This window comes from Colias eurytheme, chromosome 29, assembly GCF_061535395.1.
Source record: "Colias eurytheme isolate Ceu_HAF_F1 chromosome 29, ilColEury1 Martin Lab GWU primary, whole genome shotgun sequence".
Classification (NCBI taxonomy): Eukaryota; Metazoa; Arthropoda; class Insecta; order Lepidoptera; family Pieridae; genus Colias; species Colias eurytheme.
In genome coordinates, this window is record NC_143008.1 from 6,245,013 (window position 1) to 6,268,180 (window position 23,168).

General features: G+C 37.6%; 1 protein-coding gene across 1 annotated transcript in view; it reads right to left on the minus strand.

Annotated features, from left to right (window-relative positions):
* Brr2 (U5 small nuclear ribonucleoprotein l(3)72Ab) overlaps positions 1 to 23,168 on the minus strand; it is a 61,603-nt gene that overhangs the window by 17,399 nt on the left and 21,036 nt on the right. Inside the window, exons 15-32 of the mRNA XM_090117910.1 lie at positions 22,115 to 22,221; positions 21,246 to 21,363; positions 20,796 to 20,893; positions 20,117 to 20,279; positions 19,485 to 19,662; positions 18,635 to 18,796; positions 17,837 to 17,972; positions 17,304 to 17,535; positions 16,542 to 16,719; positions 14,904 to 15,010; positions 14,027 to 14,251; positions 13,554 to 13,735; positions 12,689 to 12,869; positions 11,886 to 12,113; positions 10,871 to 10,971; positions 8,562 to 8,692; positions 3,411 to 3,550; positions 2,547 to 2,783 (exon numbers count right to left, since the gene is read on the minus strand). Of these exons, the coding sequence (XP_089974036.1) occupies positions 2,547 to 2,783; positions 3,411 to 3,550; positions 8,562 to 8,692; positions 10,871 to 10,971; positions 11,886 to 12,113; positions 12,689 to 12,869; positions 13,554 to 13,735; positions 14,027 to 14,251; positions 14,904 to 15,010; positions 16,542 to 16,719; positions 17,304 to 17,535; positions 17,837 to 17,972; positions 18,635 to 18,796; positions 19,485 to 19,662; positions 20,117 to 20,279; positions 20,796 to 20,893; positions 21,246 to 21,363; positions 22,115 to 22,221 (2,904 nt within the window). The remainder of the gene's footprint in view (positions 1 to 2,546; positions 2,784 to 3,410; positions 3,551 to 8,561; positions 8,693 to 10,870; positions 10,972 to 11,885; positions 12,114 to 12,688; positions 12,870 to 13,553; positions 13,736 to 14,026; positions 14,252 to 14,903; positions 15,011 to 16,541; positions 16,720 to 17,303; positions 17,536 to 17,836; positions 17,973 to 18,634; positions 18,797 to 19,484; positions 19,663 to 20,116; positions 20,280 to 20,795; positions 20,894 to 21,245; positions 21,364 to 22,114; positions 22,222 to 23,168) is intronic.

The following is a 23,168-nucleotide window of genomic DNA, read 5'->3' on the forward strand; positions in this document are numbered from 1 at the left end:
ATCTTTTATCGGATTACTTAGAAAAAACCTGCGCTAATATGAATGAATCGAATCACTGCCAGACTATCTTGTTACAAATACGTCACGATTACAATGAACTGCAATACTACAACCAGCTGTTACTGAATCAGCATTTCGACGCGCGGTCAAGAACCCGGCGCGGTCTTTTCAATGCGGTCGGCTCAGTGGCTAATTCATTATTCGGAGTACTTGATCAAAGCTTTGCTGAGAAATATGAACAGGAAATCGAGCTCATTAAAAATAACGCCAACCATATAACCCAACTCTGGAAGAACCAAACATCAGTCATAGAAGCCGAATTCAACATATTAAAGCGAACTGAAAAAACCATCGAAACCCAATACAAAATCTTTAACAGGCATTTAAATATCCTAAACAATAAAACAAATGTAATCCAATCTGAAATTGAGACCATTCAAGAAGTGACCTTATCAGCAATAGCGTGCAACAATTTGATTCAGAATTTACGGAGAATACAAGATACTCTATTGGAAACCACCACTGAAATTTACCACGGCCAGATAAATGTACACTTATTGTCACCAAAGCAATTACGCGACGAGCTGCAAATTATATCAAGTCAAATTCCCAAGGACGTCACATTACCCATAGAGAACATTCATACAGACCTGTATAAAATCTATAAATTAATAAAGGTAAAAGCTAGAATTACCGAAAACTTCTTTATATTTGAAATACTCATACCATTGATTAGCCGGGACAATTTCCAACTATATAGATTGATACCCATACCGAAGCAAGTTAACAACAACATGATAAGCATAAAACCAATAGCGGAATATATTTCTATAAACATAAAGAGAGATGCCTACATTACATTAACATTAGCCGAGCTACAAGCATGCCAAAACCAGAATGATATTTATTTTTGCCAATTGCACGGTCCCATAATAAGCTTTAGCAATAATGAACGTTTTTGCGAACTAAAAAATAATAAATGTAAATACAATATAAACAGCTGTAAAAGTAGTTGGGTACAATTACACGATCTAACTACATATTTATATTTTCAATGCGATACGGCACACATACGCATTATATGTGACGATGACATACAGTCGCGCCAAGTCAGCAAGGCCGGACTTATATCACTAAGCAAACAATGCATAATAAAGGGACAAGATATCACACTGTACTCATTTAAGCAACTTGAAAACAAGCTATATCTGAAACCCGACATATTAGAAACCAAATTAAATCCCATTCACAATCTGATTAACTCTGCTCTGCCTATCGAAAACTACTCCGACAACGAAGATATCAACGCATCATTAAAAACTCTTGGGGAGAAAATAAAAATAATGAAAAACGCTGTCGAGAATACGGATACCTTAGGTATTTCAAAACACGACCTACACCAATACGCAGTGTCATATGGAACACTAACACTAGCAATATTAGCAAGCATCTTTTTCTTCGTGTGGTGGCGAAGGAGTCGAGCGACTCCACAGCAGAGCGTCCCAGCAGCCCAACAGCAGAGCGTCCCAGCAGCGCAACAGCAGAGCGTCCAAGCAGCGCAACAAACTATTCAGTCTCGGACAATACCCCAAGAGTGTGTCGATTCTAGTTTGTGTGTGCACCAAAAAAGTGTTACTAGTGTTCGTGCGTCTCCCTTACCCGAGCGGGGAGAGTGTAGTGAAGTATCATGTGAACAAAACAGGCTCAGACGATGGGCAAGTGCGCGATTTAAAAGGAGCGATAGGTCGACGTCTCCAATAACTAACAAACGCTCTGCTATAAGTGAATCAGTGGTGGAACTATAATCTTTATGCATTACAAACATCTCCAAACTTATAAAATTTTATATATATCTTCTGTGGGCCTCGGGAGCATGTTCGAGCAGCGAACAAACATTTTATTTTAAATTACTTATTATCCATAGTTACATTACATTAATGACAATTATTGAGCAATAACGTAAATGAGGTCAAGCTGCCTCAGCATTATTATCGTGCGACGGCCGAGCCGGCCGGAAAGCGCAGTTCTTCCATAGCAGCGCCCGAGTGCTAATCTATCCGCTCGAATCCGCGTGAATTATATATAATTATTAGCGATAATTAAAGTGTTCCCAGTTGTCCCATAATATCATAGCATTATTAGCAGCATATTAGCGACCTAAATACAGTCCACATTCGATGTAATACGTAAACCGTACACTAGGATATAAAGCAAGGGGCAAGGGGGATATAGTCTCTTTGAGCATCTGGTGGGGATAAGGGCGTGTGAATGTAGTTAGGAACGAGCAGAATAGGATGAGGGGATTATAAGGAACGGCTGTACCAAATTTGGCCCCACGTACAAGAACTGACCAGTCGTCCTACTAATTCAGCCAACGCTATCAAACATGAGTACACGAGAGATAGAGCTCACCTTATCGTGAATCTTCACCAAGAACGGCTGGACCAAAACTGGCCTCGCATGCAGGAACCAGCCGGGTCATCCTACAACTTCAGCAAACGCTAATAAACATGAGTTAACAAGCGATAAAGAGAAAAAGAACTAACTTTATCATGAATCTTCGCTAAAAACGGCTGAACCAAATCTGGCCTTGCATGCAGGAACCTTCCCGGTCTTCCTGCCGCTGCAGCCAAAGCCAACAAATCAGCTGCCAATAATCGTGAATGTCTTCGTGACGGTACAAACACGACCGCGGGTTTGGTTCCCGCGTGACGCAATATCGCGTTGTAGATCGGTTTCGTCATAGCGGCTAGCCGGGATGGCGCGTGGGATATATTGAAGCCCTGGAATTTTAAGAGATTATTTAATTTTGTATTCTGTTGGATGATCATAATGTGTATGAGAACGTCATAGTTATTTTTTGAAGTGAAAACTTCTTTAGCGGCGTTGAGCACTTTTTCTGTAATGGGTTTAAAATCTTAAACTCGCGTCAGGACATGTGACCTGATCGAAAAAGCGTAAGACGGATATCATTCCAAAATATCAAACATGCTCAACGTTAATAATCAAGTTTTCACTTCTGCCGGCACTCCCCCAGTGCAATCCGTCTTTTTTTTGTTAGTTTTGGGTTTGAACTATATCTATAGGCAGGGGTAGTGGGATGTAACCCGGCCTTTTCTATGATTGGAAAAGTTATGCGATAACATTTTAGTTTACAATTTTCGGGTGTTGGAAGTTTTCTACTGCTAGAAGAAGTTAAAAGTATATTTTCGGAGCTTGTTCGGTTCAAACAAAAAAAATAACTCAATTTTAACGGGTCAAAGAATTATCAAAAGCGCTCTATTAGCTTTTGATCTAATTATTGTATTTACAAGCAATCTTCTTAGTAATATATTTATTGTTTTAGGTTTAATTCAAAAACTTTCTTTTCTTTATACGACTACACTACTCTACTCTACACTAGCACACACCTGTATATGCAACTCCAGAGGCAGCGGTCTCACACTAGGGTGGAAGTTGAAGGTAGCATTTGCGTTACATCCCAACCACTGGGCGACATCTCTTGCGTCTGCTAATGGTAGGGAAAGAGCCACTATACGGATGCTACGACCTGGGAAATAATTAAGAAATAAAATAATTAAGAAGAGCAACTATGTAGTTTCTTTCCGGTTCTTCTCCATAGATACTGCTTTCCGAATCGGTGGTAAATGTTAAAAATATGACGTTTCAAAAGTGCTTCTCGAAGAAGTCTAATTGAATAAATAAATGTTTGAGTTTGAGTTTGAGTTTGAATGCATCCATTATACCACAATATACAGATACAACCAGTAGGGAAACTACTTACAAATGAAATGGCTCACGCACATGCAAGCGTGTTTACAAGAAACGTAAGGGTATTATGACACTTGACAGATATAAGAATACCCTTGCGATTTTCTCGTAAACACGCTTACTTACGTGCGTGAGCAATTTCGAACGTTTGTATGAAGTTTCTGTACGGGCTAGCCGTACATCCTGAGTCAGCGCTTTACACGATCCTATTTCATTATGGTGACAAGAACATCTGCACCCAGTCAGTCTGCGCTCGCGGCTCGTGTAAAGCGCTCGGGGTGTATGCGCTATATCATCTATCAAAATATATCACTAATCAAATATATCATATAATATTATCGTTACTTTATAATTAATCAACAATAAAGTGTTCAAAAGCAATAACTGGTTTAATATCATCAAACTATCAATCTATCAAATTATCAACAAAGGAGTGTATGGGATCATATCACATCATCTCATCAGCCCATACAGTTTCCCTACTGGTTGTATCTGTATGTTATGATTATACTGATCTATAGTAATGTGGTATAATGATATGTACATGTGAAGGTAGTTCTAAGATAATTAACAATAAACAGTTGTCTGCTTGACTTGGAGTTATTAATACGTGTTCCCTGTACATCACATGGTGACAGCGGTGTTGTTATTACTTATTGCGATTAAAGAAGTGATTCGATTACTTATTCGTTTAAAGTATTTATTTGGAATTGCAATATAATATTAAAATCATGGAACACGCACGGCCACCATCCGAATTGGTATTAGAAGGCAACTCCGTCAGCCGGGCTGACGCGTGGAAAAAATGGCGGACACAATTTAATCTGTTTTTAAAGGCGTCCGGCGTGCACAAAGAAGATAGTGCGGTGCAAGCAAGTCTACTTGTAAATCTTATCGGGCCGGAGGGCTTCGATTTATTTGAAACATTTCATTTCGATCAAGAAAAAGACAAAGATAATGTGAACCTGTTAATAAAAAAGTTTGATGAGTATTTTGGTGCGAAGCCAAACTTAACATTAGCGAGATATAACTTTTTTATGCGCAATCAAGAAGTCGGTGAATCTATAAATCAATATGTAACTGCGCTAAGATTGTTGAGCAAGACCTGCGAGTTTAAAGCATTGGAGGAAGAACTGATACGCGATCGGATCGTGTGTGGTATTAATAATGCTATGGTTCGTGATCGTCTATTGAGAACGGATGATTTATCTTTAGAAAAATCGATAAAAATTTGTCAAGTCGACGAGTTGTCTCACGACAGCGGTCGGTTGTTGGATACGCGTGGCTCGGATGGAAACGTTAGCCATGTGGACATAGTCGGCGTCGGAAGCAAAGGCGATGGAGCGGCCGCGGCGTGGCGTGGGCGTGGGCGCGGCGGCCGAGCGTGGCGCGGCGTGACGCGCGCGCCCCGCGACCGCCCCGACGAGCATCGCGCTTCCACCTCGGCGACGGGCTTCTGCCCCAGATGTGGGGGGCAATGCGGTTATTCTACTAAGTGTCCGGCTATTTCGGTGCAGTGTTTTGTGTGTGAAAATTATGGTCATTTTGCTAGAATGTGCAAAGTAAAAAAAAGTGTTAAAAAGTTACACGATATTAGTGTGCTAGAAAATAACGTGGACGAAAACTGTGAGTCATTTTTTATATCCGTTCTTAATAATGTTTGTGAAATCAATGGTTTGTCGAATGACTGGTTTGAGATTCTTATAGGCGAGTACGGCCCTGAGAAATTTAAATTGGATTCTGGGGCCGATATAAATGTTTTGTCGTATAAACGATTCTTACAATTAGGATATAAGTCTAATATTTTAACTATTAACAAAAATATTAAACTTCAATCGTATAGCGGTGATTGTATTCCCATTCAGGGAACTTGTTATTTAAAATGGTGGCATAAAAATATTCAATATGAATTAAAATTTGCAATCGCTGATATTGATTGTCAAAGCGTGTTGGGATTGCAGGCGTGTTTAATGTTAGGATTAATTAAAAGAATTCATTCTTTACATATATCGGGTAATGAAGATTTATTTAGCGGATTGGGATGTTTACCGGGTGAATATCATATTGTTGTTGACAATAGCATAGCACCGGTTATTTGTGCGCCACGCAAGGTGCCTTTAGGTTTGCGTGATAAGTTACAGGGTGAGTTAGATAGAATGTTACAATTAGGCGTGATAAGAAAAGTGTCACATCCCACTCCTTGGGTTAATGCGTTAGTTGTTGTGGCTAAGAAAAACGGTAATTTACGTGTGTGTTTAGACCCGCGGCCTCTTAACAAAGCAATTAAAAGATCACACTTTCAGTTGCCAACCATAAACGAATTAGCTTCTAAAATGAATGGCGCGAAATTCTTTTCAGTTCTCGACGCCAATTCTGGATTTTGGTCAATAAAATTAGATAGTGAAAGTGCTGATTTGTGTACATTTAATACACCATTTGGACGGTATCAATATTTAAGATTGCCTTTTGGCTTGAACTGCGCACCTGAAATTTTTCATGCAAAAATAAAACAATTATTTGAAGGTCTCGACGGTATTGATTCATTTATTGATGATATAATCTGCTGGGGATCTACTAAGCAAGAACACGATATAAGGTTGAATGCATTATTTAAGAGAGCTAGAGAAATTAATTTAAAATTTAATAAAGATAAGTGTCGAATTTGCGTAAATGAGGTTAAATATTTGGGTTATATTTTTAATAAAGACGGGATGAAAGTTGATACTGAGAAGGTGAGAGCAATCGTCGAGATGCCTGAGCCTAAGGACAGAAAAGGTCTAGAAAGGTTTTTAGGAACGACTAATTTTTTATCTAAATTTATTCCAAATTATTCGGAGCATATCTTTCCGTTAACCAGATTATTAAAGAAAGATGTATCGTGGTGTTGGGAAGACGGTCATAAAAAAAGTTTCAACGATTTAAAAAAAATAATTAGCTCGGCTCCCGTGTTGGCGTTGTTTGACGTAGGCAGTGACGTAGTGGTGTCGGTGGACGCGAGCAGCGTGGCGCTGGGCGCCGTGCTGCTGCAGCGCGGCCGCCCCGTCGAGTACGCGTCGCGCACGCTCACCGATACTCAAACTAGATATGCTCAAATCGAGAAAGAAATGTTAGCTATCGTTTTTGCTTGTGAGAAGTTTCATCAATATATTTACGGTAAAAAACGCATTTTATTTGAAACCGACCATAAGCCTCTCGAAAGTATTTTTAAAAAATCACTTAATTCAATCCCAGCACGCTTACAACGTATGATGTTAAAAATACAGGGTTACGATTTAGTAGTTACGTATAAACCAGGAAAATATATGTACATTCCCGATACATTGTCACGCGCGCCTCTTCCGGATTTATATGATGAAAACATATGTACGGCAGTGTTGAATCAACTTAAAATGGTTGTTAATAATATACCTATTTCTCAAAGTAAGTTGACGCTTATTAAACAGGAAACAGCTAAAGATGAATTGTTAAATAGATTGTTAAAATGTATATTTGAGGGATGGCCCGATCATAAGTATAATTTAGATTGTGATTTAAGCTATTTTTGGTCTATGAGAGATGAACTGTATTCGGTTGATGGAGTGATATTTAAAAATAAACAAATTTTAATTCCTAAATCACTAAGACACGACAATGTTGTGTATTATTCATGACGGTCATCCCGGTATCGACCACAGTAAGAGACGTGCGCGTGAGGTGTTGTTCTGGCCTGGTATTTCTAAAGATATAGAATTATTTGTTAAGCGATGTAAAGTATGTCAGGAGAATCTAAATAAGCCAAGTAAAGAACCGATGATTCCTATTCTAATTCCAAGCGTTCCTTGGAACAAAGTTGGTACGGATATATTTGAATATCGGAAAAAAAGTTACTTAATTCTTGTTGATTATTATTCAGGATTTATCGAGGTGGGATTGTTAAAGGATACGTCCGCTAATTCTATTATTAACATTTTAAAAGATAATTTCGCGCGTTATGGTATTCCAGAAACAGTTATAAGTGATAATGGGCCTCAATACTCTTGTCGGGTTTTTAAAAGTTGTGCACAAGAATGGGGATTTAATCATGTAACTTCATCGCCATATTACGCACAATCCAATGGAAAAAGCGAGAGGGCAGTTCAAACTATTAAAATATTACTTAAAAAATCAATAGATAGCAATACCGATTTTTATTTAAATTTATTAAGTTTAAGGAATACACCACGCGAAAATTTGGATTCTCCTGCACAGTTAATGTTCAGTCGTCGATTGAATTGTCGATTACCTGTTCACCCAGATTTACTTAAGCCCAGTTATGTAAACAATCATGAGTTTCATCATAAAAAATTAATAGATAAGCAAATAAAATATAAAAAATATTATGATAAGCATTCTAAGCCTTTGTCAGAATTAAGTGTTGGCGATAACGTGATAATGTTAGAAAATAATAATAAACGAATTTCTGGTACTGTAATCGGTCATGCGAACACTCCTCGGTCTTATATAATAAAAAACAAAAAAGGTTTATATCGCCGTAATCGCCGACACTTATTGTCAACTTCTTATTCACTTCCTATTATTACTCGTAGTAAGGCAAAATTGTTAAAAGGGGAAGATGTGGTATAATGATATGTACATGTGAAGGTAGTTCTAAGATAATTAACAATAAACAGTTGTCTGCTTGACTTGGAGTTATTAATACGTGTTCCCTGTACATCACAAGTAATACACTGATATGCAGGAATTTAAACTTATGTATATCTTAAACTCTGGTGGTAAGTTCTGTTTAGTGGATCATTAATAAAAAAACTCACCAATCTGCGAAGCGATATATCTCATCCTGGAGCATACTACTTCTAGCACCGGGCCCTCCTCGCCGCCGAGCAGTTGTAGCGCGTCCACTATGAGTAGGGACACGCTTTGCACTGATTTGCGCACTTTCCAACTGCGGAGGAAAATAAGTTTTCCATTATTGCTTTCAAATATAGATAAAGGAGAAATTTTTACAGAATTTAAAAAACAATCACGAGGCGGGACTCGAAGAACGCGGGGTCGAATTTAAAAAATAAATTTCTCAAGATTTTAAATTATCTGTTTAAGGTCAAGACAATTTATTATGAGTTACTTTTGTGCGTGTGCAAGTTTTTTGAAGAGGTTATTTCAAGATATGGTTATTTTTAGACATTCAAAAAAGATGTTTAAAGAAAATTGAGATGTGTCGGAAAGTTGAACACTATTAAGAACTGATTTTTCAATTCTTGGTTAAAACTTATCTGTCCAATAAAGTATTACACGATAATATTAAAATACTACGTAAACTGTCAAATTCTGGCAATTAGAATACGTTTTTAAAATGGTAGTTTTATACATTATTCGACGAATAAGTTTTATCCAAGGATTGAAAAATCGGCCCTTAATCAAATAAAAGTTAAAATATCTCCAATGAATAATTTTAAATGTTTAAATGTTTTTTTTTTTTTTTTTGGCAATATTTGAACACTTTAAGCACAAAAAATATCATGGTGTACAACGCATTTTCGATTGAGCTCGGAGAATCGAATGAAAAACAATAACAAAATAGGATAGATATTTTGTTTTTTTTTTACAAAATTATTTTTAAAAAGACAACAATGGGACCATGGACGTATAAAAAAAGACGGACGGAGTATCGCCTAAACATTGATTGAAGCCTAGTAATGGCGGCGACAAATCCATGTGTTTGTGCCAGGTTGATTGCCAGATGCAATAAAATTACCCCACACTTTAGTATTTTTATTTTTGAATTTGATATACTTTTTATGTGTACTCTATTAGAACCTATGCTTAAATACAATTTGAAACCAAAGGAAAATGTATGAAAACTTGTTCAACCAATATTGGGGGGAGGAGAGGTAATGTCTCCTTAAATATTATTAAAATAAATAAAATATAATGTCAGTTTATAACCAAACAAATAGGAAACATGCTTCATACGATTTCAGTATACATATACTTGAAATTTTCAAATTAACTGTCTTATAACAGATGTCGTAGACAGTATTAATTGTCTGTGATATTTTTTTTAAATATGGTTGTTATATAAGGGTTAGCATAGTATACATGTTTTTGTGAGAAGAAAATGCAAAAACAAATTTGCATTTTGTATGAAATTATTTTATCGTAATTTTAAAATTAATTAACTTTACATCAACTCCCCGACTTTTGGGAGAATGAAAATTTGAAATAATGGCAACACTATGGCAACAGCTGTCCTGATGACAATGGCGGCTGTATTTTTTTCTATAAATTTTGTCGTAATAATTTTGTCATTAAAACATAAAAGAAATAACTTCCTTCCCTGTGGAATGTAATCCCTTGTGTTTTGTTATTTAAAATTGTACTGTTGCGACACCATTTAACCACGCAAGACGGCATTTTAAATATTTTTTGTGAAACAATGACGCTGTTAATCATTCGGTAGTTCACGACGTAATGGCGGCCGACTAGCTTACTATGGTGAGAGTGTGTGCGTGTTTATTGTTTTTACACGATCGCTAGCTTACTACGGTGGCTTCACGTTGTTTGTTCGTAAAATGGCGTCCGTCTTTTTTTATACGTCCATGAATGGGACATTATTAAATTATACGTCATCTCTCATTTACTAACAAAATGAATGTAAAAAAAATTGCTATTGAACATACAAGAATGTGAATGTGTAAAGATTTTGCAAATACGTATTTACCTCCGCCTTTATGTACGCATGATAAATATGAACTATCGATTATTTTTTCTTCGTCTCTCATACGGGTGTTGGCAAAAATAATATTATATGTTCACAGTGAAAACACTATAAGGAGGCATTTTCATGTATCTTTAGTTAATAAGATATTTTTTGAAGTGAAAACTTCTTTAGCGGCGTTGAGCACTTTTTCTGTAATGGGTATAAAATGTTAAACTCGCGTCAGGACACGTGACCTGATCGAAAAAGCGTAAGGCGGATACCATTCCAAAATATCAAACATGCTCAACGTTAATAATCAAGTTTTCACTTCTGCCGGCACTCCCCCAGTGCAACCCGTCTTTTTTTTTATATATCTGTCTTTGTATGTTCTTCAATAAACAAAATAAATCACTAATATCTCACCGCCTAGACAGCACATCCCATTTATCAGCCGTCGTGATTATAATCTGTCCTTTGTTCAGCAGTTTGTGGTCTGTCGCCGTTTCGCCTGTTAACTGTACCACCTGAAACAAAGTTTAATGTATTTAATCACTAGCTTTCCGCCCGCGGCTTTGCCCGCATTTTCAAAGAAAAACCCGCATAGTTCCCGTTCCCGTGGGATTTCCGGGATAAAAGCTATCCTATGTGTTAATCCAAGTTACCCTCTGTATGTGTGCTCAATTTCATTTTAATCAGTTCAGTAGAATTTGTGTGAAAGAGTAACAAACACACACATACACAGCCTCACAAACTTTCGCATTTATAATATTAGTAGGATTAGTAGGATTTATAGCAGCCGTTATAGCAGGTATGTTATTATATTACTGTTTGTTTTCTCACTACTAGAAGTTAGTTAGTTTTATACTCTGTCCATTATATTATTTGCTTTTGACAGCTTCACGCCCATGTAGGATTGTATTGTCTATGTTAAAATGTCATACAAGTCATATTGTACTTCATGGACAGGCCCTGCCCACTTAGTGATGTCTACACAGAATTATTCAATGATGGGTCGATAGATTATAATAATCGAGAAATATGTACTTTGTTAAATATATCCGATACAGAAAAACTCTTCTGTTATGTAATATAATTTAAACGTAAAGACAACCAAATTGTAAGATAGAAACCAATAAATAATAAAATATTAGTTTAGTTTAGTTTTAACATAAAATGCATAGATATGTGGTCTTATTGTTACATATCTTATTAGTACGTTTACGTTATAATTATTATTTACGTACCTGATTCGATTTATGATAATATTTTGAATTTATAATTGAAATGGTATCACAATCGATAATCTTTTGAACATCACTTCTGGTATCACCCGTCGAGCTGTCTAAAAAAAGCAATTCTTATAGTGGACAGACTATAATGTCGCTAACCAAAACCTACCAAATTTCCTATCAAATCTACCACTCCCCACCGCACCCACCTTGAGGCCGAACCTGGCAGCGAGCCGATGGTACCAGTCCGCATACACAATATCCGCGAGCGCGTCCCGCGGCAGCAGGTACACCGCGCGCGGAGCAGCGCCCGCTGCTGCACCGGAGCAGCTGGACAGCAGCCGGAGCAGCGCCAGCTCCGCTATCACCGACTTGCCGGAGCCGGCTGGCGCTCCGACGAACACGTTCTCGTCCGAATTGTATACCGCGTTGAAGACCTGGCGAACAAAATGTTAACGTTAATATATATATATAGTTTAACTAGCTGCGCTCCGCGGTACCACCCGCGTGGCTCCGCTCCTGTTGGTCTTAAACAACAAAACACATCTGACGTGAGTTGTTTACTTAAGCGTGACGTCACGCGAGTTTTAGTCAAAATGGCCAACTGCAGAATTTCAATGTTTTATTTTATTGATAATCTCATTAATCTTAATGTTTTTAAGATTTCTAAGTCACTATATTTAATTTATTTATTATACATTTTCCCTTAAAAAATTATTTATGGATACTGTCATCATGCCTATTTGGTAACAAATAAAAAAAAAATACGGTTTCAGAATTTTCTTTTCTTGGATTCAGTTAAAAACATGTCACACAAAACAATTCACCAACAAATTGGCGAATGGCGGGTAAAAAGTTTGTTATGTATACTAATATTATAGCGCTGTAGAGTTTGTTTGTTTGAACGCGCTAATCTCAGGAACTACTGGTCCAATTTGAAAAATTATTTGAGCAGAGCAGTCCGGGTAAAACCGCGGGGCACAGCTAGTCACTTATATACAATAAAACCCACCTGAGTCTGCACCGGGTTGAACTGCGGGAAGCTGTCAGCGTACAGCTCCTCGTACTTGCTGTTTCTCAGCGCTGATATCGGCAGCGGTTGCAAGTCGAGCAGTTCAGTGGGCGGTAGATTCTTCTCCGGTAGGATGAGGTGTCGGAACGACACGGGCAACTGGGTTTCTGCTGCTATCCACCTGGATTTGACGAATGAATGTCTTAAAATGAATACATGTGGATAGCGCGTTCAATTTAACGATAAAATTATATTTTAAAAGTAAATCAATTGATGAACTTAATTAATTATTTTAATAATACTCAAATGGATAAAAGTATTAATAATCATTTAATTATCAAATAATAATATTTCATGTCATATTCAAAATAACGATCAAAACAACACAAATAACCTGCGCTGACTCACACAGTCACACCACTCGAATAGTAGTTTTGATCGTCCTATAAATAACGGTCGTCTACAGTTGCGGAGCATTCTTGTACCGACTTTGGTTGAGTGAAAATGTCCAAGTTATACCTGTATTTATTACGAAATACAACCATGCTCTAACATATATAACTTATAAAATGAATACGAATTTAACCCATTGAGCCCCAAGCGGCCCGATCGGTCGCAGACGGTTCCGGGGCCTGAGATATATGAACATGGTGCGACTACATATCTTCATGTGTCAACTGTATATTGTCACGTAGGAAGATTAAGCACACGTTTCACCAATAAGTTAAGATTGCAACAGGCACGAAGTGTCATGGTATATAAGCCATGTTGTACCTTTTTTTTGTGTTCGTTGTGCTCGTCGCGGCAGTACTTCTCTTTTAGTGTCATAGTGTATAGTGTAAGTGTAAGTGTAAGTGACACTCACCGATCGGACACGACCCTCAGGAAGTACTGCGGCGGCAGCGGCTCGAACACCGGCACGAACAGCTTCACGTGGTGCTCGTCGCGGCAGTACTTCTCTTTTAATAGGAAATATTCGTGATGGAGTATCACTTCGGAGTCCACGTCTTCTACTAGGATCCAGAACGCTTCCGATTGGCCGTGGATCTGGGAAATAATTAATTCTTCAAAAAATTGTGAAATTGAGGATCAAAATTAAACCATTTATTATTTAAAAAAAATGTATCATGGTATGGCATATAAGATTATGCTAACAAGGTATCTAAATAAAAAAGGCAATCTAAAAAGAAAATGGAGCGTATGAAATGTAAAGTGACATTTCAGTATTAACTGTGCAACATCATCTTTTGTCGCCTAGCAACCGTCCCGCATCACAAACACGGTCGCCTAGCAACCATCCCCCAATACAAACACGGTTGCCTAGCAACTCGTACCCACCTTCTCATCCCACTGGAAGTCCGGCGTGATGGTCAGCTCCACCCTTAGAGTAGACCTGGTGATCGGCTGGATGTGGGTTGCCAATTCTAACTTCGGGAACTGATGCACATATTTGTGCATCATTTTGCCAAGTTTTGGCGCTCGGACCAGTTCGCCGATCTCATTCGGCCCGAGTTCGTACAGTTTCTCCCACGGGAAGTTCTTCTTTTCGAGCTTTTTTATCACCTGGCGGATGGAACAGACAAAAAATAGTAATGATAAATTTTCAGTAACACTATTATATTGTACAATGTACAATTTATTGTCTGTCACCTGAATTAAATGTTATAAATAAAAAAAATATTATTTGAGTTGTTACAATTTTACTAAATTTAAAAATATAAAAATTCGATGTCATTACGATTCACTACCCCCTCTTTTCTACGTTATTTACGCACTACACTTAAATCAATAAGATAAAGTGCTATTCTATCTACCGTAACAATTTCAAGTTTGAACAGCACTCAAATATAGAAAATATTTATTTAGAAATTATACGCAATTTATTCATTATATTATTTTCCCGACGTTTCGAAAACTTTACAGCGAGCGTGGTCACGGGGACACTCCGCAGTCTCACCGCAGTCCCCCTAAATATTATTGAATAAATCGCGTTTAAAATCCGTTAAAAAATCTTTAATTTCAAAATGTATAATACTCGCGTAAAATCAAACACTAGAGAATATTTATTTTAACTATAAATAAATATGTAGGTCTCATAAAAACACACTATTAAACCCATTTATTTAGACCACAAGTAATAGTACTAAATACAAACCGACATATTTACTAAACCAAAAGCAAGACATAATATTATTAAAACTATAAATTTCCTCACCTCTTCCGGCATTTTCCTAAACTGTCTGAGCGGCGACATTGACTGCCACATGCGTCGGTCCACCATTTTGCAGAGCGCGAGTGTTTTGTCTACTAGCTGGGCCCAACCTGTGAGTGAAAATGTAGAAAATTTAATTTAGCAATTATACATTCATCTAGTAATATTGTTTTATCTTTTTCTCCAACTTTGAAAAAAAATAAAATTCATAATTAAAAACATGATAATATTATAAACCTTTGAAATATAGTAGAATCCTTTTATTATGACTCCGGTTATATTGACCAACCGCTTATTATGACGTATCACACAGCAAGTTTGGTTTTCATATAAAATTCTTAATAAAAGTCGAATAAAATGACTTCGTTTATAGTGACATATTGTTTATTGAGACCAATTTTTAATGAATTGTCCGGTTATACTGACCGAAATGAATTTTTTTTGTTTGTTTTGAGTCTCAATGTGAACGCATCTCTATTTTGTTTCTCTGTATTAAATACTAACAAAAACAGGAGATTGTTTATTTTCTACAAAATGCATTGTATGACGTCCGTGTTTGATTCAATGTCATTATAGACTACAAGCCCGCATAGGACAAAAATATGGGTCAAATGAACCACCAGGGGACATATCTAGAACGATAGCAGAGCAAAAAATAATAAGATTCATCACTATGCCGTCACTTGTAAGCTGTCCAACTGAGTGCAGATGAGAATTGAAAAGTACAGGTAGACTCGGTAAATTTTGGTCATATATTTTTGTACGGCATTCTTAACCATCGATATACAATAATAAAAATAATAAGAAACCGCTTAGTGCCGTACAAAAATGGTGGTCCACCAAGTCGGAATTTTTATTTAATTTCCGAGAGTTACCGGGGGTAAATTTGGTCATTTGACCATGTACGGCATCTGTGTGACCCCCTGGAGTGGGGAAAGAGAGGGGATTACAACTCTCGATTTTTTCCCCTTGGCCCCATGATTTTTGTACGGCGTTGCGGAATAATGGATTAAAAGCAGTATAGCAATAGTATGACACAGATGCCGTACATGGTCAAATGACCAAATTTACCCCCGGTAACTCTCGGAAATTAAATAAAAATTCCGACTTGGTGGACCACCATTTTTGTACGGCACTGAGCGGTTTCTTATTATTTTTAATGGATCTATCGATGGTTAAGAATGCCGTACAAAAATATATGACCAAAATTTACCGAGTCTACCTGTACTTTTCAATTCTCATCTGCACTCAGTTGGACAGCTTACAAGTGACGGCATAGTGATGAATCTTATTATTTTTTGCTCTGCTATCGTTCTAGATATGTCCCCTGGTGGTTCATTTGACCCATATTTTTGTCCTATGCGGGCTTGTAGTCTATTATAAACGGATTCCACTGTATATGTTTAATTTAATCGGTAAACGTGATTATTCTTTTTAGTAATATAAAAAATAATCTTAGCCAATCATTCCCTTGGCACTCACTTGCAAATTCATGTCGAACATTTACAAACAGGAGCACCACAATATAAGCAGAAAACTACGCTATTAATCAGTCCCCTTTCCAATGTTACAATCAGTCCCCTGCAAGCAGACTGCGTGACGTATACATCTAATAAATCCAGTCAGTCTCCTGGCACTCACCTCTATGCAGCACAATCTCGAATATAGCCCGCAGCAATCTACAAGCAGATTGTGTGACATACACCATGTCGGCCATTAGCGCGAAACCTTCTAGTTTCAACTGCGATATATACGCTTGTAACAGCACGTTAATTTTGGCAGATGGCTCTTCTATACTCTCTTTTATCGGTATTGGTACCTGAGGAATGATAAATTCATTTTAATAATAATGTTTAGACAATTTATGTTTGTTGCTGTTTTTTGTTTAAATATTTTCTAAGAAAGAATACAGATTAGTAATAAAAATAACAGTTTATAAGGATTACATTCAATAATATGTACAAAATCTATACAATTATTGAGAAATTGTGAAATGCAGATTAATTTTTTACACAATTTACATTAGTCAAATTAAATTATAAAATTACTTGTATCGGAAATTACTACTATAAATATGTAATCGTAATTGAAAAAAGTTAAGCAAATGTGCAGAAATAATATATTATTTTAGGCTGTCGTTACCAGGTTACATTGTTGAATTTTGTTGCACTGTCAAACATTAAAATGACTATCTTAATATATATAAATCTCGTGTCACAATGTTTGTCCTCAGTGGACTTCTAAAACACTTAACTGATTATAATAAAATTCGCACACCATGTGCAGTTCGATCCAACTTGAGAGATAGGATAGTTTAAACATGTAGGTACCACGGGCGAAGCCGGGGCGGACCGCTAGTACTTTAGTATAGAGAAGCATCAGTCCCCTGGCCACCAAACTTACCCTTTCCATCAGCTTATGCAGTTCCAATTTCTCTTCATCCCTCACAGTGATGTTCTTGAACTCAGCCGACAGCGAGAACACACGGAACAGTTCTATTTCGCCCAGGGTCGGTTTCAACAGTTGCCCATAGTTCTGCATAGTTTCATATGTACAGTAGAAGTGTGAGGCTATACGACCCAGTTCGGTAGGTTGGAAATGTCCCGATTTACGCTCGTATTTTATTAGTCCGGCCCTGGATTGAAAAAAGAGAATAATATATAATAGGATACAATGAAGATAAACATTAAATATTACACACACACATGTTAATTACGTTCCTTATTTATTAGTCCGGCCCTGGATTGAAAAGAGAATATATTGAATACAATACAAATAAATAAACATTACATTTTAGGCAAGGTTTTTTTAATATCATAACGTCTAACAATACCATCTTTATATTAGGTCAAATTGAAAATGAAAAATAAATAGAGATATAAAATATAAGAAAAAAAAATCATTCGCTTAAAATCTTAAAATAAAAAAAAACTCACTTGTCCAACAAACTAGCGGCCGTGTGCACTAAATCGGCTCTGTGCAACTCTAACAAGTTGTCATCTTGCATCTTCTCAGCGGGGATCCCGTAGAGCGCGGGCTGTCGCAGCATCCGTATGTATAGGTATGTGTAACCTGTGCGATTTTGCGGTTATTTTTAGAGTGAGAAACATTTGTAAAAGGGCAAATACATACAAAAATGAAAAGAGAAACAAAATATAGAAAAGCTAAGATAATAAAAATAAATATAAAAATAAAAAGTGTGGCCGTCCTCTGGCATAAATGAAAAAAAAAACTCAGTATATTGCCGTGCCTGCAACAACACAGCACTGATTTCCAGTAATAAAAGGCCCACTTTATTTATTTATTTTTTCGCAAAACAACATGTTTTCTTAAATGTATGAAAAGAAGAGTAATTTGAAGAATGAAATGTGAATTCTTTGAACGCAGTTCTATTTCTTTTAAAAAATAAAGGAAAGTTTCCTTTCGGCAAAATTCGCTATCTCCAGTTTTTCAAGTACTTTCCCTCTAGGGCCCATCGGAAATTTCCACACTGTATATTTCAACAAATGCTATGCATTCTTGCCGACCTCGCGCGTAACACGTCTACCACATATCACACTTCTGTCACACGTCACCCACGCATCTCGTCTGTCCCCGTCAAATATCTGCCCCACGTCACGCTGTCTACGTCTGCCCCACTTTACACGTCTGCCCAGATGCCCATTGCCGCATATCACATGCCTGCCCCACTTTACACGTCTGCCCCTCTGCCCATGCCCCAATACCCAACTCACCGAGCCACGTGACAGCATCGCGCACGCTCTGCACTGAACCGAGCACGATCTCAGCGTTCAGCATATCCGGCAGCTTGCTGACCAGCTGAGACTCGATCGGCAGCTGCTGGTTAAGCAGCGACAGGTAGTATTGCAGCTCCGAGTGGTTAGTGATCAGAATACCTGAAAATTGCAATTAGGGTTTATTAAAACTACATATTAGCTCAATTATTAGCGAAACATTCATATTACAAATTTTATAAACACAGTAAAGTTTATTTTATTTATTTGTTGAACATACACGAGAGATGTATAAGTACATTGATAAAATGTAAACAAGTGATTTCTGAGTTTTACAAAACCAAAAAGAGCTCTGCATCTTAATGAACTTTCATATTTCTTTACCAATACGAACAAGAAAATAGCAATGCGGATGCAAAAAAAACCGCGGGGCATAGATAGTAAAAAGTAAAGTACAAAACTCCGTCAAGCGGCCCTTCTCCGGGCTGTACACTCACTTGACCCCAGTACACACTCACGTGACCCCAGTACACGCTCACGTGACCCCAGTACACGCTCACGTGACGCCAGTACACGCTCACGTGACCCCAGTACACACGTGACCCCATTACACGCTCACGTGACGCCAGCACACGCTCACGTGATCCCAGCACACGCTCACGTGACCCCAGTACACGCTGACGTAACCCCAGTACACACTCACGTGACCCCAGTACACGCTCACGTGACGCCAGTACACGCTCACGCGACCCCAGTACACGCTCACGCGACCCCAGTACACGCTCACGCAACCCCAGTACACGCTCACGTGACCCCAGTACACGCTCACGCGACCCGAGTACACACTCACCCTCGCCCTTGGTGTCGTACTGCGGCCGACCAGCCCTTCCCAGCATCTGCAGCACGTCCAACGCGCCCAACTCCGTCCATCTGCCCTTCTCCGGGCTGTACACTTGCGTGCCCTTCACTATTACTGTATGCGCGGGTAAGTTCACACCCCAAGCAAGGGTCGCGGTTGAAACTAGCACCTGGGAGAAATAACAGTTTTTGGTAAGTCACAAAACACATTTTTTCTTATTTCAGAAAAACCAATTCACTATTACGGTAGCGTGGGGTGTGAACCTCCACGCTAGGGTCGCGGTTGAATCTAAAACATAGCAAAAGCAAGAAAGTATAAAAACATTTGTCTGAATAAACAAAATACAAAATAGCGTGTGTGCCGAGCACAAGTGTCAGAAGTGAAACTTCTTTGGCAAGATAAAAAGATACCAAAATCGTCGACTTACTCCATGACGTGAAGGTGTTGCCATGACGCGATCTTGAAATTTTACTCTTAACGCGCCGAAAGAAGTTTCACTTGAAAATAATGTCTACCTCGTCTGTATTGTGTGTTTAGGTCTGACCCGTCAGTCTGTCCGGTCCGATCTGTTCGGACCTGTATATTTGTGTGTCTTGTTTGTATGTATATGTGTTGTACCTAACCTGTATATGCCGATCGGCGAACAAATCCTCAACCAGCGTCCTGTCCACTCTGCTCATGCCCGCGTGATGTATCGCGAAACCGTAAGGCAATAGTTCGCGCAACTCCGGGTTTTTCACTTGTTCAGCTTCTGTTCGCAGCACTTCAACGCTGGCTGAGCCTTCTCTGTGGGTGGAAGATATTATATTAACTACTAGCGGTCCGCCCCGGCTTCGCCCGTGCTACATATTTCGCAATAAAAGGTAGCCTATGTCCTTTCTCAGGGTCTAAAGATTATCTGAATCTAGTGCCAAATTTTATCAAAATCGGTCCAGTAGTTTATGCGTGAAAACCATACATTACATACATACATACAAACCTTTCCTCTTTATAATATTAGTATAGATAGTATAGATAAGAAGGTTATCTATACTAATATTATAAAGCTGAAGAGTTTGTTTGAACGCGCTCATCTCAGGAACTACTTGGTCCTAAATTTAATATTGTTTCTTTAAAAAAAAAGTAACGGAAATTTTACTGATATAATATAGGTTATAGGAATTTCTAAATAAATGAACAAATACACTTTAGTTAATACCACAAATCCAGTAAAAGTTACGTACCAAGAACACCAATAAAATAATTAATACAACAAAATTACATAATCAATAAAAAAAATCTATTCCATACAAAAATAATTACCTCAAAAAGTGTCCCAGCGTATCTTTCTCTAGGCACATGTCACGTATGGCGCGCGCCGTTTTGCCCGTCTCTTTGCGAGAATGGACGAACACTAGGATCTGGAAAATATTTTTTTTTCACATAGGTTATTTTATAAATAACAGTATCGTCTGCAATCTACACAAATATTACAAAAAGTAAAGATTTGATTGTTTGTCTGTTTGAAATGAATAAGCTCCGAAACGAATGAAACGATTTAAAAAAATCTCATACAATTAGAATCCTTACCTGGAGAATGTTTTTCCATGATGGGAAGTATAGAAATTTTATTTAAAATCTGTTTCGAAAATTTAGTAATTTTCAGCTGAATGAAAATTTTTGTACTTTCGAATATGTAAAATCAAGATTTTCAGGACTAATTATTGATTAATTAAAAAAAAATATTTGTTTTTTTTTTCAATTATTAATTACCTGATTCCTTCCCGCGTGTTCCATAGCCTTCTCGTATACAATATCGTTCATGACTTGGAACCGTTTGAGCGCTTTTTTCTCGGTCACACCTATGTATTGCTGTTCTAGGGCTACTGGCCTGAAAAATAATATTATTATTAATATTTTTTTAACAATAAACTAAAACCTTCAAATCATAAGAACTGGATCAAATTTAAACGGGACCAACAGGAAGGAACTAGCTATCAAATAAAAAAAATATCAAAATCAGTCCACCAATCGAACGACGTGAGGTATTGAGAATCTCCTCCTTTTTTGAAGTCGGTTGTCCTATTCTTTGTTGAATATCAGTAATTATTATTGGAAATTAAAATCTCAGAATCTTATTCTCGTTAAAATATCGACCGTATGAACGTATTATTTCCATTAAAAATTGTAATTTACTGCTATTACTAAAAAAATATGAAAAATCACCCATCAGTATATACTGACGATGGATTTCTCATATTTTTTCTAAATATATAAAAATGAAACCCCTTTCGCGTTGCCACGGCATCACGTGTGAACGGCTGAACCGATTTCGATAATTCTTTTTTTATTATATTCCTTGAAGTACGAGGGTGGTTCTAATGTAGAGAAAACGTAAATATGTACCACGGGCGAAGCCGGGGCGGACCGCTAGTTTTTTATAATTAAGTATATAAAATATTACCAACTGTTCCGGTAAACGTTGTTCTGCCTTACTGTTATCACTTAGGGGTATGAAAAATAGATGTTGGTCGATATGCAACAAAATTCCATGAGAATCAGTGCAGCCGTTTCGCAGGAGTATGTTAACTAGCATTGTGACACAAAAAATTTATAGAGATATAGAATGAAGAGATATTTACCTGAAAGAATTGTCGAAATAGAACAAGCCCTTCTCCGGTTTGACGCGAAGGAACGCGGCTACGTCCGTGTAGTTTGGTAGTGTGGCTGACAGCCCTACTAGACGCACCTGTGTGTTATATAGTATACAGTTATACATGGGTATTCAGTTTTATGGGGATGTTTTTATACCATTATACAGTGTGTATCTAGTGGTATACAGGTAATTAGGGTATTTTGAGAGGTATGGAGTAATTAAATAACAACGTTATTTTTAAAAGGGTAGGGTGGTATTAGTTTTTTATGAGTTTTTTTTTTAATGTGAGAGGAGGCAACAGAGCAGACGCGACGCCTGATGGTAAGCGGTCAGCGTCGCCCATAAGCATCCACAACGCCGGGGACATTGTGAGTGTGTTGCCTGCCTTTTAGATAAGAATACGCTCTCTTCCTGTATTGTATAGGTTTATACCTATAATTGGTTATGCAGGGGGCTTACGAGAGGATATAGTTATACAATATACTTTTAAAGACATGGTATATACTATAGGGTGTCCCAACAAGAACGCAAGATTTAAATTTGACGCCATTCGAAGTGTCATTGTTTGACATATCAACAAGTGTTATTTTTTTTTAGTAGAAGGTATAAGGTTAGTGAAAATGGAACGCTAAACGAAGGATCAACGCATTCTCATTGTAAAATTTGTTTTACCAAAATAGTGAAAGTTTTGCGGCTACAGTACGCAAATTGCGATCAAAGTAATTGCGATCAGTAAAAGAGATTAATGGAAAAATTTGCTGAAACTGGGTCTGTTAGTGATGTAAAGACAACAACGCGCCTTCGACCTGGTCGATCAACCGAAAATATCGCAGCTGTATGTGATGATATCGCTCAAACTCCATCCATCTCAATTCAACACCGAGCTTCAAAAATTGGTGGTTCCGAATCCACTATGCAGCGAATTTTGACAAAAGATTTGCGTCTTGCATGCTGGAGGGGATGTGGTTTCAACAAGACTTCGCCACATGTCATACAGCCAGAGAAACAATACAATTGCTGCATCAGTCATTTCTCGGTCA